A 15,950-nucleotide genomic window follows, 5' to 3' on the forward strand; every position below is an offset into this window, starting at 1 on the left:
TTTCGGAATGGACGGGTTAATGACGTCATCAAAAAACCTTTAAACCCTAATATCTCTGCAACCGTTTATCAAAAGTACATGATCCTATACATTTTCTTGATCAGAGTTTTAGGATCTATGCGATGATGGCAACAGGTATATAAATTTCCCAAAAATTAAAAATTAAAAAAAGGTTGCGAAGCATTACGCAAGTTGCAATCGAAATTGAAAGTAGCCAATAGTTGTCCCTAGTGCTTTTTGTTTCTCTTTGATATAATCCAGCGAGGTGCTAACATCTTACTTCAGCTGATATCTGGGAATACACCAACACTGAATATCATAGACGTAGAAAACCCTGGGGACTAAGTTGTAAAATAAACTCACCGTGGAACAACAACAACTCGTTGCGCAAAAGTAGTGATTTTTTGGCAAAAATACAATAATATATATGCGGATATTTCTTTTCAGAAAGTACGAGAAATTTAGATCGCGCGAAACTAAACAAAAAAGATAAGTACGAAATTTCGTAAAACCTCTTTTTTACAGAATTATAAAATTAAATATTGATAATAATCACAATATTTTCAGTGGTGGCCGAGGTAAATCCAACATTGATGAAACTTTTAGTGCCAAATATCGATGCAAAGTTATACTTTTATAAAGTTAAAACCCTTATTTTGAAAAAAGTGCAATACATCGAGTTGTACAATCCGTAGTGTGCGAAAATGTCACGAATTAAAGGGATGCGCGTTGCAAGGTACACTCTTACAACCGTAAAATAATACTCGGAACGCAGATAATAATAGAGACTGTCGGAGATAAGAAGGCGAACGAGGCAGCTTGTGGGATCTTTTTTTACGTTAAAATAACGACACTAGATTTCTTGAAGCCAATGGATCTGCTGCAATGAATTTCGTAAACTTACGGGAAACAATAAACAAAAACAAACAATCTACAGAAACGAAAACTTAACTTTATTAACTTTATCAAGATTTATAAAACAGCTTCAAATTTTTGCCAAAAAAACAATAACAACGCGGGATGAGGTTTCGCTTTCTTCTTTTTATCTCACGTATTGAAAGATAACATCTCTCGCTCTCAATGTACGCAATCTAAAAAGAAACAGAAAACATTTTTATATAGTATATTATATTATATAGTAAAGCTTCTAAATACATTAAAATCCGGCGCCTTTGAGGGACGATATTTAGAGCTAAATTTGTAAACTACAAAAATATATTATTTTTGGGACAGAGTGCTCAAAAAGTGTTTACTAAATACCATATGCTTGATATATGCTTGATATAATTAGGGTGAAGGGTCTCTTTAAGAGACAAGAGAGGAGTTGAACGTCCTCCACCATACCTTAGTTTAAAGGGGCGATTGGGGAAGTCTTATGAAATGCCACATAGTGATGATGTCACTTTAAAAAACACTCAGTCCGGTCTGTGAACGGTTGGCGCTAGGAAGGGCATCCAGCTGTAAAACAATGCCAAAACTCTTTATTAATGGCCGTAAGAACAGTTGATCAGACAAACTACGTAAACGGGGCTGGAATTCAACGGAGTGAAGGTGTCGCGCACGGTAGGACAGATGTCAGGTGTGAGCATCGTCAGACCGTTACCCAGGTATCACATCACAAGGTAGAAAAACACTAGGTTGTGGATGGTTAGTGCAAATGTTGGTGCTCTGAGAGGTAGAGCAGGTGAAGTAGTTGAAATTTTAGAACGTAGATCTGTTGATATGTGTTGTGTTCAGGAAGTCATGTAGAGAGGAGCTTCAGTGAGATTTGTGTAAGGTAGGAGTGCAAGGTTTAAGCTTTCTTTGATTGGTAATAGTGATGGATATGGAGGAGTTGGCATATTCGTTGCAGAGGAGTGGGTAGAAAAAGTAATAGATGTTATGCGTGTTAATAATCGTATTATAGTGATAAAGTTTTTGATAGGTAATAGGATTGTCACTTTTCTGTCAGTTTATGCTCCACAGTGTGGACTCAGTGAGGAAGATAAAGATAAGTTTTATGATGAGTTAATAGCAGTCACATCAAAGTTTGGAGACACTGAAAATGTCATAGTGGGCGGCGACTTTAATGGTCATGTTGGGAGGTCATCTGAAGGTTATAGAGGTGTGCATGGAGGCTATGGATTTGGGAGCAGAAAGAAGGAAGGGGAGAGATTGCTTGAGTTTGGAATGGCAACGCAAGTGGTGGTTTGCAACACATCATTCAGTAAGAGACAGAGTAGGCTGATAATATATGAGTCAGGTGGCTGTAAGACACAGACAGATTTCGTCCTGGTTAGAAAGTCAGACAAGAAAGTGGTGAAGGACGTGAAAGTTATATCGGGGGAAGAGTGTGTTTCCCAGCATAGGTTGCTGGTTTGGTATATTATCTTAAAGAGTGTTAAAGAAGCCAAGGGAAAGTACAGGCCCCGTTGTAAAATCTGGAAGCTGAAGGAAGAGGTTGTAGCAAGACAATTTAGTGCAAAAGTTCAGCAGTTAGCGCACAATGGTCAGTGTGATAGTGACGATGTTGAAAGTACTTGGACTACTTTGAAGAATTGCTTTCTAGAACCTTCTGATGATACCTGTGGGTGGACCAAAGGACCAGCTAGACATAGACAGACCTGGTGGTTGAATAATGAGGTTGACCAGTGTATAAAGGAAAAGAGGAAACTTTGGAAAGAGTGGAAGTCAGGTGGTAATAAAAATATTTACTTAGAAGCTAAGCGTCGTGCTTGTACAGCAATGTAAAAGGCAAAATCAGAAGCAGAGAGAAACAGATTTGCAGAAGGGAAGAAGGGAAGACCAGCGCAATGAGGTATTCAAGATAGCAAAGCAAATGAAGAAGACTAATCAAGATGTTGTAGGTGAGAAGTGTATACGTAATGATGAAGGTGTTCTGGCTACCACAAAGAAGGAGAAAAGGGTAGCTTGGAAGAATTATTATCCGCGGTTGCTTAACACTGAGTTTGATTGGGATGAGGATAATTTGTCTGATGATGATGTTGTAGAAGGGCAAGCTATGCAGATCAAGACAGAATGGGTAGTGGAGGCTATTAGGAAATTTAAGATTGGCAAGGCTGCAGGAGTGTCAGGTATTGTTGCAGAGATGGTAAAAGCATCTGGATATATTTGAGTTGAGCTTATTACAAGTCTTGCTAATCAGATTATAAAGGATGGTGCTATTCCGAGTGAGTGGCAGTCGAGTGTAATAGTGAATTGTTTCAAGGCAAGGCTATGCATTAGAAAGAGGTAACTATAGAGGTTTGAAGTTGGTTAATCAAGTAAGGAAAGTTTTTGAAAAGTGATTGATAAGTTACTTAGCGAAAAAATTGATATAGATAAGATGCAATTTGGCTTTGTTCCAGGGCGTGGCACTACAGATGCAATATTTTTACTCAGACAGGAAAAGTATTTAGGAAAGAGAAAGAATGTTTATTTTGCCTTTGTAGATTTGGAGAAAGCTTTTGATAGAGTCCCACGTAAAGTTATTTTGTGGGGTATGAGAAAATTAGGTGTGGATGAGTGGCTAGTTACAATGGTAGTCTATGTACAGCAATGCTAGAAGTTGTGTCAGGATTAACAATTCACTTAGTGATGAATTTAGTGTAAATGTTGGTGTACATCAGGGTTCTGTACTTAGTCCTTTGTTGTTTGTTCTAGTCTTAGAAGCGCTGTTGATGGAGTTCAGAACAGGTTGTCCATGGGAGTTATTGTATGCAGATGATTTGGTTCTCATAGCAGAGTCGATGGAAGAATTAGTTGAAAAGTTTGAAAAGTGGAAGAAAGGACTAGAAGAGAAAGGGCTAAAGGTAAACACAGCAAAGTCTAAAGTCATGATTAGTAGCATTGCAGCCAAGTGTGACCTTGTAGTTGGAAAGTGGCCTTGTGGAGTTTGCAGGAAAGGGGTTGGTAGTAACTCAATTTTTTGTCAGACTTGCAAGCATTGGGTACATAAGAAGTGCAGTAGTATTAGTGGAAGGTTAAGAGGTGACATTCAGTTTGTATGCAAGCTTTGCAAAGGTGAGATTATAGAGAATGAAGTATTTCCAGCTTTAATGATATACAACAGTGGCTCGTTAGAGATAGTTGAGAACTTCTGTTACTTAGGTGATATGTTGGGCAGTGAAGGGGGTGTTGGAAGAAGTATTACTTGCAGGATAGGTTCTGCTTGAAAAAAGTTCAGAGAGTTACTTCCTTTGTTGACTAGCAGAGTCTTGTCAATTTGTCAAAAGGTAGGTTGTATGAGGCCTGTGTAAGAAGTGTTATGATAAGAAGATTGAATTGGCTGGGTCACTTGGAAAGAATGGAGGGGGATAATTGGGTAAGAAAGTGTAGAGACTTGATAGTTTCTGGGGCAAATCCCAGAGGCAGACCGAGAAAGACTTGACAGGAGGTTATAAGGACAGACTTGATACAGAGGAAGTTAAGTTTAGATCTAACACAGTCTAGGTCAGATTGGAAGATGGTCATTAATATGCCCCGTCCAACCCATGCTAGCGGGGAAAACGGACGTTAAGCCGAGAATGATGAATGATGAATTAATAAAGTCATGCAAGTCTGTTTACTTTGAGGGTTGTCTTCTTTTGGGGATTGGTAGTTCAGTCGATAGAGCGTTCACTTCATATTCATGTGGGTTGAATCCCACATAACAGCTGTTCCTTATTGAACAGAAATTTAAACGGTTTTTGTAGCCTAAATGAAAACTTTTTAGCACTCTAGAACCGTCATGTTGTCCCTCCTGGAACAAAATTGGCAGGGTAAATTTATTGGAATTAATGAGGCTAACCACATAAGATATAGATAACTACTTTTTGAGGCCAAGACAACAGAATTGAAGGCACTGTTTTCCATTTGGAAAGTACAAATTGTATTAAACAATTTGCTCAAGGTTGCCCTCATACTTATGGCTTTTTTGGCCAGTTGACACGAATACTAATCTACCATACTGAACACAAAAGTTACGAAAAATACAAAATTTGATTAAGGTCTATTATGTGGTTTCACATTCTTAAAGGGTCATTTAAGAGTAGTTTTTGCGTATCATAACTTAGCTATACCACATTATTGTGAGCTCATGAAACACAATGCAAAAACATAGGGTTGTAAAGAAAATGATAAATGATTTTTTATATTTCTTAAATATCTTTGTATATGTCCAAACTTAATCTCCCAAAAACAATAATTACATTAACGGTCGCCACCACAATCGAAAAAAAGTCCACTCGGTCATTCGTGACTTCACACGTCTCACTTCTTGAAAAATTTATTGCAAGGTTCAAATGTTGGAGAATTTAACATGCGAAAGTAGGTAAACAAAGTAGAACTTCCAGGTAAAGGCACCGTTTGATAAAATAGTTCACATTTAGAACATACATCAGTAAAAAGACGCTAGTAGCAACAGTACAAAAGTTTTTAACCACAAATGAGCAAATACCTTAAAGAATGAAGGAGTATATATATATATTCCCCTGTTAGTTTTGGATTTGTGACTTAAATTTATTTCCACAATACAACAAAAAAAAGAAGCAAGTTGAGTTTCAGGGAATATTTAAAAATTGTATAATTAAATTTAAAAGGAAAGAGTTTTGTTTAATACTTTATGGATTGAATTTTCTTCTTCTCACTGTTGCTAGAGGTAGCTAGCTAATGATCCCATTAAAGGATGACAGCAAAAAATATTTTCCATGGTGGCCACAGGCACCACAAAGTAATTTAGATAGCTAGCTAGCTAGCTACATCAAATCAAGGAAAAAACGTAAAAATAACTTTCAAATCATCCATACCTTCGCAACTCACTTTTCTTCTGCTGTATGAAAAGGATACCACAAACATGCCAATCCAAGCTGATAATTTGGTACTTTAAAATCTTCTTTTTAATGAAGCCATAAATATAACACGTTTTTGGGCATTATAAAGGTTCAAATTAATATAGTGTGCCTTCAAAGAAAAAGTACAAGCTTTCCAACTCGAAATATTAAGAAAAGCGCAGCGAAGAAGGTTGTCTGTTTTTCAAAGTAATCCTGGAAAAAGTTATTTCAAACTCATCATGAGGTTGGATTAGCTTATATTTGTTTTCCTATATTTTCCATTTTTGTGTTCTGGGACCGAGGTTGCTTCCTTCTATAGAAATTCTATCGGATTCGAATATAAATGTAATTCGAATCTGAAATGTAAAAAACTAAAATGTTGTGTTGTTGTCGAACGAAGTTGTTAGTTAGAAATATTTCTAACGTACGATGATTTAACATCACAAAGAAAACTATATTGAAGAAGAACTACTTTGTTCATCACTAACATACTGCCAAGCAGTGAGCGGGATTCGATCCGCGGTCCCCAGGACTGGGAGTCGCAGATGAACCCACTACACTACGTGCGGCAACATGTTAGTGACGAACTCAGATAGTTTATCCGGATGGTGTGTATACATATAGGTGAATATTTATCATAGCACATCCGTATTTCATTCTCAACAGAGAATGCTTCTTCCCGATCAGACCTCTGATCATGACGGGCGAGTATAAAGAGAACTGATTGGAAATGTTTCAGGCAATTGTATGCATCTTCAATTCGTTCTCTTTGGGATGAAACGAAGTTTAGTATTCGAAGTAAAAAACTAATTATTAGGAGAACGCTAACAAGCTACCTACTGAGAAGTAAAAGAAAACAGGTGCGTTGTTTAGATTATTTAGTAGAGAAATGAACTTGGGTGTATAACGAGTTTCTAGCTGTTTCTTTCAGAGCTAAATTTTCCTTAAATATTAAGTTTGTTGTTGTGTCTTGAGTCGGAAAATATCTTCTTTAAGCACTTATTTTGTAAATACATACTCTAAAAAATGGGTCAGAACTTTAGAATATCCTAAGAATATGTCTAAGCTTAATAGTTTGTTTTAAATATGAACATTTGTATGACGCACAAAATTGATTAGAAGTTTACTTTTTTTATTGTATATTCAACGAACTGAACTTTTTTTTGTCCAAGCAATGGGCCGTTACATGTAGTAGAATTGCCATTAGCTAGCTATAGTAACTTATAGCATGCTTTTTTCTTATTAAGTTATTTATGTTTTCAGGCCATAGTCATGTTAAGAACATATTAAGACATACATATTAATGAGGATAGCATTTGTCAAAATAGTTCAGAACATCGAGGCTAAAACTAAAACACATTATTCTTATAAAAACTATATTTGAAATTTACGTAAACCGTAAAAAACAATTTTTCCATTGTTGCTGTTTTTAACACTACAGACTGTGAAATTCAGTGTTGATGTCGTTATCAAAAACCTAAAACCTAAACTCAAATCAATGTTTACATCTGTTACGACGTTACGATCGTTTGAAATATATTCAATTCTTAAATTCGAAAACGCTGCATTGTTATCTTCTTTGATGTTAGGCGTGATTTTCTTGATTATAAGTTTGGGTCTGTTCTGTTAATACTTTGGATTGAAATATTTTGGTAGATATACAATATACCAAATGATTCAAGTTTTTATATTTCTCTTTTTTGTGTTTCAACTACTAATTATAATTTGTTTTATTTTGAGTATAACTTTGGAAGGTTTGCCGTTTGCAACAGACTGAATAGCTGATTTTGTATGACTTAACGAAAAACGTTGAATTTCTTTTTAATGTTTGATATCCTTCTTTCCCTGGTGTACTTCTGGAACGGCAAAGCAAGTATATAGTTTTAGCGTATTCCGCTTTTTACGTAACGGTTGTACCTTTGTTTTTTTTGCACATTTTCCAATTTTATTTTCTAATTTTTTTGAATTATTTCTTTGTTGCACAGGCTTATATTTTTAGACGTTTTGTTTGAGCGTGTATAAACATAGAATAATGCAGATTGTGAGCAACCTCGATCCCAGAGCTTTTTTCCCTTTTTGTCATCCCGTTATAAAAAAGAGACAAAGAGCCCAGGGTCGAGGTTGAAATGTGACTTTTGAGAATTCAAATTACTGAGCTCCATGTTTTTGATTGGTATCCCCTACATCAGTTTAATGAGAGATTCAGTGGATTTTTCCACGGGAATTTAGCTAGTTATAAGTTATTTAGCACTTACGAATATGTATACAAAACTTGTACTTTTAGCAGGTTGCTTTATATTTTGGGTCTAGTGTGTTGTCAGGTGAAAATTTAGAACATGTAAATTCATTTATTATGGAGCAGACCAAGCCAGTCGGTCTGGTCTTCAAAATCAACACTGTCATCATAAACTTTTTTTCAGCAGCCGTGCGCAGTGTGCCCCTTCAATATAATAAACTGTTTTGTCTATTTATACCTGAGGTCAAAAGTATAGACCGAGCTTGCGAGTTTTTACGCTGACCGAGGATACTATTTCTCGGAAGAGATAGATAAACAGTTTATATTGTATTAATTAACTGTTAGCTACTTTATTTGGCTTTGTAGAACCCCAGGATTATTTTCTAAAGATTTACTTGTGACAAGGTTGTTAAAACCAATTCTTGATAAAGAAACAAAACATTCGATTTGAATTTCCTGATCTGAGTTTTTCAAATGCATGTACAAAAAGAAAACAAAACGTTCGAATATCCCTCTATAGTTTTTTTTAAATATTTTTGAACCAAAGTTTATTCTTTGTTGCTCATTGTTGCAATGAATGTTAATATTAAGAACGCAGAGGATTTAAAATTATCAACTTTCCTTATGCGATTTTGGATTTACTGTAAGTTGACTTTGGAGACATTTAGCTAACTATGTTACCAATTCACTGGCGAAGTTGTTTGTTTAAATTTATAGTTGCTATGAGAACTAAAAGTTATACAGTGCTGTATAAAGTCCGTAGTAAAGGCTTTTTAGCCAATCAGCGCAGTGGATTTCCCGTATAAACCGTTTGAAAATAGATACGAGGTACTAACTTTAAAATATATACGCTATAACAGTTGAAGCTACTCAAAATTTTTTTTGTGTTACCTTACCTTTTTGTGTTTCAAACTGCGCTTTATGTAGTAGCTACAATACAGCAGAAGTAAATGTGGACAACTAACAAGACAATCTAAGGGAAATTGTCGCCTTATTCAAATGGTTGTGTATATTATTCATTGGTGTTTGGAGCAAATGTACAATTCCCCCTTTAAAAAAAGGGAAAATTGTATATTTGTACTTTGTAGCATAAATAAATAAGTAAAAAAGTCTTCGAACTGGGTTACGAATCTAGCGTGTTTCTTTTTCATTACATGCGTTTCCAGCTTACGTATGTACTAATGAGGTAAAGACTACTAATTACCTGATAAGTATTTGTTGTCCGTTAATTTGCAGCATACAGTTGGAGATTTCAGCTGTAGTGTTGATTTTGACATGCATTGTGGCGTTTCCAGACATTTCGATCACGGCTACTATGGATATGCCTAGCCCTTCATTGGCTTGATATTTGGATAGTTGAAACGGCAGATCTTTTAGAAAAATAATAAATAAAAGCAAGAAAATACAAAATAAATAAAGGTTTTGTTTTATACATATCTCTGTAAACAAATACCCTTTCCACTTAATGTAAATGGATAAGTCTATTCGTTTCGTCGTGAAACAAAAAATGCAAATTTTCGTAAAATTTGCTATATTCATATGCTTTTAAAAAGTAAATATCTTTTTCTTTTTCTTTTTTTGCGTGACAGACAGACAGACGTATACGGGTGTTATGATATAGATAATAAGAAAAATCCCTTGATTGTCTGCTAGCGAATCAGCTGTTACTTAAAAGATCTACGCTGTTTTCTCATCTTTTTTTTTAAGTATTATGCAGTCGTTATTGCGCAGTGATCGGGAAAAAGTGCGTTAACTTGTTTATCATTAAAGCCGAGTATAAATCATTGTATTTGGTATACTTGCTAGATTTTTGTTTAATTTCAATCATAATTCATAAAAATTTTTCTTCAACAGCGAATAAAGTTAGTGCAAGATAATATGTGTGATCTTGTAATTCAATTTCTGATAAATTCCTTTATTTTTAATAACCGAAATAAACGCAGATTTCCTACAATGTTTTTTGAACATCACCAAAGTTAGGTGAACTAAAATTAAGTGTTTGTTGGTGTCTTGTTTTGCATAATTTTAAACAAGTCTTCTTCCTTGAGCATGATAGGTTAGTAGGCGACGTTTCGGGAGAACCTTTTTCCAACATCGGGTAAAGTAAAATGGTGTTGAACATGTATTTATATAATTGCAGAGGATGATGTGAGAAGGATCTCCCGAAACATTGCCTACTAAATATTATGTTCAAGAAATGACACACAACAACATGAATACTGAAAAGACTGAAATATTATCTTCAAGTTTGTTTTTTTTTTTATTTTATTAACATTTGGTTGCATCACTGCTTAAATAAACTTTTTTTGGAATGGCCCCTAGCCAACCACTATTAGGTGGAGTAAAATCGGGCAGAATTCTACTAGTATTTTCCATTTCATAATACTGCGCACATTTCAACACAGATAGTGAACACACTGTGCGCAATTCTCACGAAATATAATAATCTGATTGGTACATAATTCTCTACCTGTTGTTTCCGTACACAACGGAAAGAGAAAGTTGAACTCGATTCTACTTTGTTCGGAGCGGAACGGACAAGACAATTTTCCGTTTACGTAATGTAAACATTTTAAGCACGCATTCTCAGAAGCTTTTCCGTTCCTTTCCGTTTAGTTTTGCCGAAACATTTCTTGGGGTGGAGAATAGTTATTAGTAGTGTGACTACATTTTAAGTAATTATTTAAATATTATACGAATCTTAAATTTAATCTATTTTTTTCCATTTTCATAAATTTGATGACATCATTAGCAAAATGCATTACTGACATTACCACGTTCTTACTTAAGGCCGGTGCAACACTTGTGGAAAGATTTATGCTAATAAACAACAGTTCTCAAATAGGCCAGCAGGAATAGTCTGAAACTAATAATTTTGATTAATCTATCATTTTTTTTTTCACGCGCGTAGCCATTTTTAATCCAACGGTTTTTTTACAAGCAAAATGTTTATAGGAAACACGAGGCTCAGCTCCTGTAAAAAGCGAAGCATCAGGCAAGCAAGAGTTGAGCATGTGAAACTTACGTTGGGATTTAGCCCAAATTTTATGGTTCTAATTAAAAAACATGTAGAAATGAACAAGAGGAGGGTGCGGTATTGTTTTAAAGAAATAAGCGCTAGAAGAAAACGCTGGGAAATATTGAATTATTCTGCGACAAGAGATTGGAATCTTGATCCCTTATTTTTCACTTTCAAGTTTGTTCATCCAAAGGGAAAAAGCGCTACATGAACCAGGCGAGGAATTGGTTAAATTTTTAGTGAGTACTGGTATTACATTGCTAGGTACTAATGACTGTTAAGCATTCTTAAGTAAGTTTCAAACCTTGTACTTGAAATCCTTGAGGTGTGGTAACGATATCGGGTGATTTGAGAAACTTTGGAGATGATCGTAGCTGATTTAAAGTAGTCACATTACCATAGTAACTTGCAATGGCTTTCTTTTTGTAAAAAAAATCTGAAACAATAAGTTAAGTAAATAACAAAATGAAACAATAAGAGACATACATATTGACCGCGTAGGCTTTGTAGTAGAAGAGTAATGGGTATCTTGAGGTTATGCGTAAGAACATAGTAATTTTTTTCCGGTTTTCGGACACTAATATAATTAAATAACTTATAATACCATTAGGATAACTCAAGACGGAGATAAAAGTTTCTTCAAGTAAAATATTAAAATTCGTAAGATTTTGCTACAAGATGGGGCATTTTGGGTGCAAGATGGGGCATTTTGGGTGCAAAAAGAATTAAGATAGTCAACATTGTGCTCTATAATCCAAACAAAAGTAAAAATAACAAAACCTGTCTCCACGTTTTAACTAATCTGGAGGTGTCACATTATAAAAAAATATTTTTAAGGCAGCCCCAACCAATATGAAGCCTTCTAAGCCACAATAATAACCCGTGCAGAAACGTGGCATGTGGACCCACCCTTGTCCTGAGGGTTTTTGTCTTTTCAACATGAAAAATATGAAAAAAAAAAATTCTTATTTTTATTTTTTTCTTATATGAAAAATTCAAAAAAACGTGACGGGAATGATGTGGATCTAAAATTGGCTAAAGTTAAAATAAATTATTCGTATTGCTAAATATCTATTTTTAAATTTGATATTCTTAAATATTTTGCTGTAAATGAGGATATTTCCAATAACATGGTAAGGTGAGATGTGCCGATGGGCATAGGGTGCATACTTAAAGCAAAGAACTCTATTTACATTTTACGTACGTGCACATTCACTCAAAAAAATGTCACCTATTAAAGAAAATTGAATGTCCTGAATGTTCATTGTTATAATTTACTTACAGGGAGAGACGTGTGTTTTAAGCGGTGAGAAGGAAGTAACGTTTCTTTCACCAACAAATAACCAGTTAGATTGATTGCCTATACCCTCGTGGTAAACCATAACACAATAACGTCTCCTTGGCCACATGGACACATCAATATATTTTTCCACACTACAAAAGAAGATTGCTTTAGTATCCAACATTAGCAAGTGTAAGGATGCGTACATGTACATGTAGTGTATGCGTATCCTTATGCGTATGCGTATGTGTATGCGCATGCGTATGCTTATGCGTATGCGTGTGCGTATGTGTTTGCGTATGTGTATGCGTATGCGTATGCTTATGCGTATGTGTATGCGTATATGTATGCGTATGCGTATGCTTATGCGTATGCGTATGCGTATCCGTATACGTTTGCGTATGCGTATGTGCATGAGTATACATATACGTATGCGTGTGCATACAGCCAGTTGTATGCACTTTTGTGGATTTAATCTCCCGTCACAGATTTTGTCATATTTCGATCCGTACCTTTCATATGGTTCATTCTCCACCTGAAATGCATTATCAAGTCGATCCATGCATACATATTTTTTTACTGTTATTTTGCATATTCCTGAACATGTTAAATAAATTCTGCGCTTGGAACTTTCTTGAGAAACGTAGAATGTGTTAAATCTTGCCACATAAGCATTGGGAAAGAAGAAATTCCTCTCTGAGAATGAAGGTAAGTGCTGGATGCTGTATCCTTTTGTTGGATCTGTATAATCCTCCTTCGGAAAAAATACCTCTTTATATACTCCAACTTTCTCCGCAAATCTAAATTCCTCTAAAAAGTAGAAATGTCGAACTAATCACAGCAAAAAAGTCATTATTATTATTATTAATTTTAGTTTTTTTACCCAGGATAGCCTCCTTAGATGGTACGGTTATCAACGAGGATCTTAAATGGGTCCTAGTGTATTTAAATCTCCCATTCGAGCTATGGAAGGTGTTTGAGCATAACAGCCGCCCAACTATTCTCATGCTGAAATTTAAGCAAAAAGGATCGATTCACACTTTCATATTCTCTGGCATTACTAGGTAGGGATTTGATCCAAAATTTCCGCACTGGAGCCGAACTCCCTGCCACAAGGATATCAGTTTGAACATAGACTGAATTATCACTGCTATCAGTGAAAAAGGGAAATAAGAATGTATACCGCTACCAAAAATTCTTCCGTTAAAAAAAAGACAAATTATGATATTGGTTTGTCGGAATATTTTTTATTATTGTCATCACAGTTTTTTGAATTAGTTGGCATGACCTTACAGGATGACTGAACGTTTGAAAGACTTATAATTGTTGAAATGTAGCAGTTGTCACTAAAGTTTGATTGGGGCAATTAAAATATTTGTCAAAGTTCTTTTTTAAGGCAAAGGCTGCGCAATCCTTTTACACTTTAAAATTTCTTCCAGGAAGTCAAGACGATCCTATCGTAATAATATCTATCCTTGTTATCAATGTAATGCAAAAAGGCCTTTGCTTTTGAACCTACTGCCCTGAAGTGAGTAGGATTTTATCATCGGTCATTGGGAGCCGCAGACGAACCACTACACTGCGTGCGGCTATCTATTGGTGTTTTACACATAAAATACCCGCCGGCTGTGTGAACCACATGAATTTATTTTCAAGGATCTTCCTGATAAACTTGTTTGGAAAAAAGCCCAATAAAAATTTGGACGTCGGTGACTGCGACATATATCAATCATGTGTCAGTATAAACAACAAATTCTAATTCAGGAAACACACGACTGGAAGTTTACCTCTATCTTGCCAACTCTTGATAGAACAACCATAAATGGTGAAAAAGCAACTACCCAATTCCAATACTATAAATAAGAATTAATAAAAAATATATACAGAAAATGGGTAATTGTGAAGTATCCCATAAAGTATCCCAGCCGAATTCTATGACTTCAGAGCTGCATCGCTATGCGCGCTTCATTTGAATTCGCCACATACTAATGCCTGTACTAAAGCACTTCACCTGGATTTGAAGCATGGCTTACCTGCACTTAAGAGCTCCACTTGACGATCAACACTTCATTATTGGTGACTGGACCCGCTGTTTTGACGCTAGGTTCTCCCAGCTAGTCTATTATAACAATACCAGACTTTTACCTGCCTGGTACGCGCAAAGTGGATCTTATTACGTCTCATTTGCTGCACTGATTGTATCGAGCAATTAATTTTTCATATGTTCGCTCTCTATTTTCTTTCCACCTGGCAAAAATCGTCTGTTATACCTTATTCGTACAAACTTTCGCGCCTATTTATTTTCAGGTTTTGTGCGTAATTTTTGCACTGAATTGAGCGCAAAAGGGCAAAAATTAGTAGAAACAAATATTAGTACAACGTGTAAAATGGAAAGTTCATCAATTGGCACCTACGTCATCAAAGTCTATGTATTCTCACGCTATGAGCCAAAGATGATAGACGCGAGAAGCAACGGATATATTTCCGTAAATCTTTCGTCCTCTTATTTCAAGAGTTTAATGTCATACAGAATATTGCATCCCTACTTATTCATACAGAAGATTCGAAGATTTCTATTCTATTTAAGTTTCCTTTGCTCTAATTTTAAGCGCTTTTTTAATTAACTTGTAATTAATGGGACGATTTCGTGTCACTAAAGGTAAGTTCGGTATAACTGTTTTACGCGATGACCTCGGTCAAAATAATCTAATTTAAAAACAAATATTCTTTTAGATCATACTTCCACTACTGTTGACACCATCCTTGTATATTTAGACAAGGCTAAACGAGTGGCTGAACTTTTTTAGGGGAAAAATAAGAGTTTCTTGCTTTTCACTTTAATTATCCTTTAAAATAATCTTTGTGTGAGAAATAAAAAACATCTGAAGGTGTTCGGTTTTTGAACATTTGGTATTATCACTTAATACACGTTTCCCGAATTATAGGTTTTTCATAATTTTAGAATTTTGATGTTTTGACTTTAAGATCATATTCAGCATTATTGAATTCGTACGTGCATTAACTTTCAACTTAATCCGATATGTAAAAAGTCTGTTTTGACGATGTTAATGTTACGGTCAAAGTGTTCCTACTTTTTGTTTTGTATTAAAGCCTCGGTTTTAAGCTGTGATCAATCAGTTCAAAATTAAAAACCTGTTTTAACTGGTTGTTTGTTTGCTGTATAAATTTATAGATTGAACAAATTATGAACTTTCAGGTGAGGATTTCAAAAAATCACATTTACTTTGGCTAAGAAAGTTAAGAAATAGCACCAGCACATCAAATAAAACTAAGAGACCTATTTCCATATCCATTTGGCTCCGCGAAATATGCATGCGAAAGTGCAGAACAACATGAAAACGAGATTAGTTATGAGCAAATTTCGGGATGCTGGTTGTTTACATGCAAGTTTGAAGAATGTATCAAGAAAATGTTGACTTTTATAGCTTTTAACCCTGTTTGGTCTGAGGTTTTTCGAACATACTATGATCAGGGGAGGGGGGCGGAATCCGCCCCCTTTCTCAATAGCAAAGGGTTGTTCAAATTGAATCAAACTTGGCGCACTTGTAGTACGTCATAAAAGGAACAAAATGACAGCAATAAAATTTTGCTTGCGTCAGCACA

General features: G+C 35.2%; 1 protein-coding gene across 1 annotated transcript in view; it reads left to right on the top strand.

The window, feature by feature from the left end:
- The first annotated feature begins 1,264 nt into the window (after positions 1 to 1,264).
- LOC130614578 (craniofacial development protein 2-like) overlaps positions 1,265 to 15,950 on the top strand; it is a 79,686-nt gene continuing 65,000 nt past the window's right edge. Inside the window, exon 1 of the mRNA XM_057436003.1 lies at positions 1,265 to 3,180. Coding sequence (XP_057291986.1) covers positions 1,882 to 2,730 — 849 coding nt within the window. The 5' untranslated portion in view covers positions 1,265 to 1,881 and the 3' untranslated portion in view covers positions 2,731 to 3,180. The remainder of the gene's footprint in view (positions 3,181 to 15,950) is intronic.

Source organism: Hydractinia symbiolongicarpus, chromosome 11 (genome assembly GCF_029227915.1).
Source record: "Hydractinia symbiolongicarpus strain clone_291-10 chromosome 11, HSymV2.1, whole genome shotgun sequence".
In the NCBI taxonomy this organism is placed as follows: Eukaryota; Metazoa; Cnidaria; class Hydrozoa; order Anthoathecata; family Hydractiniidae; genus Hydractinia; species Hydractinia symbiolongicarpus.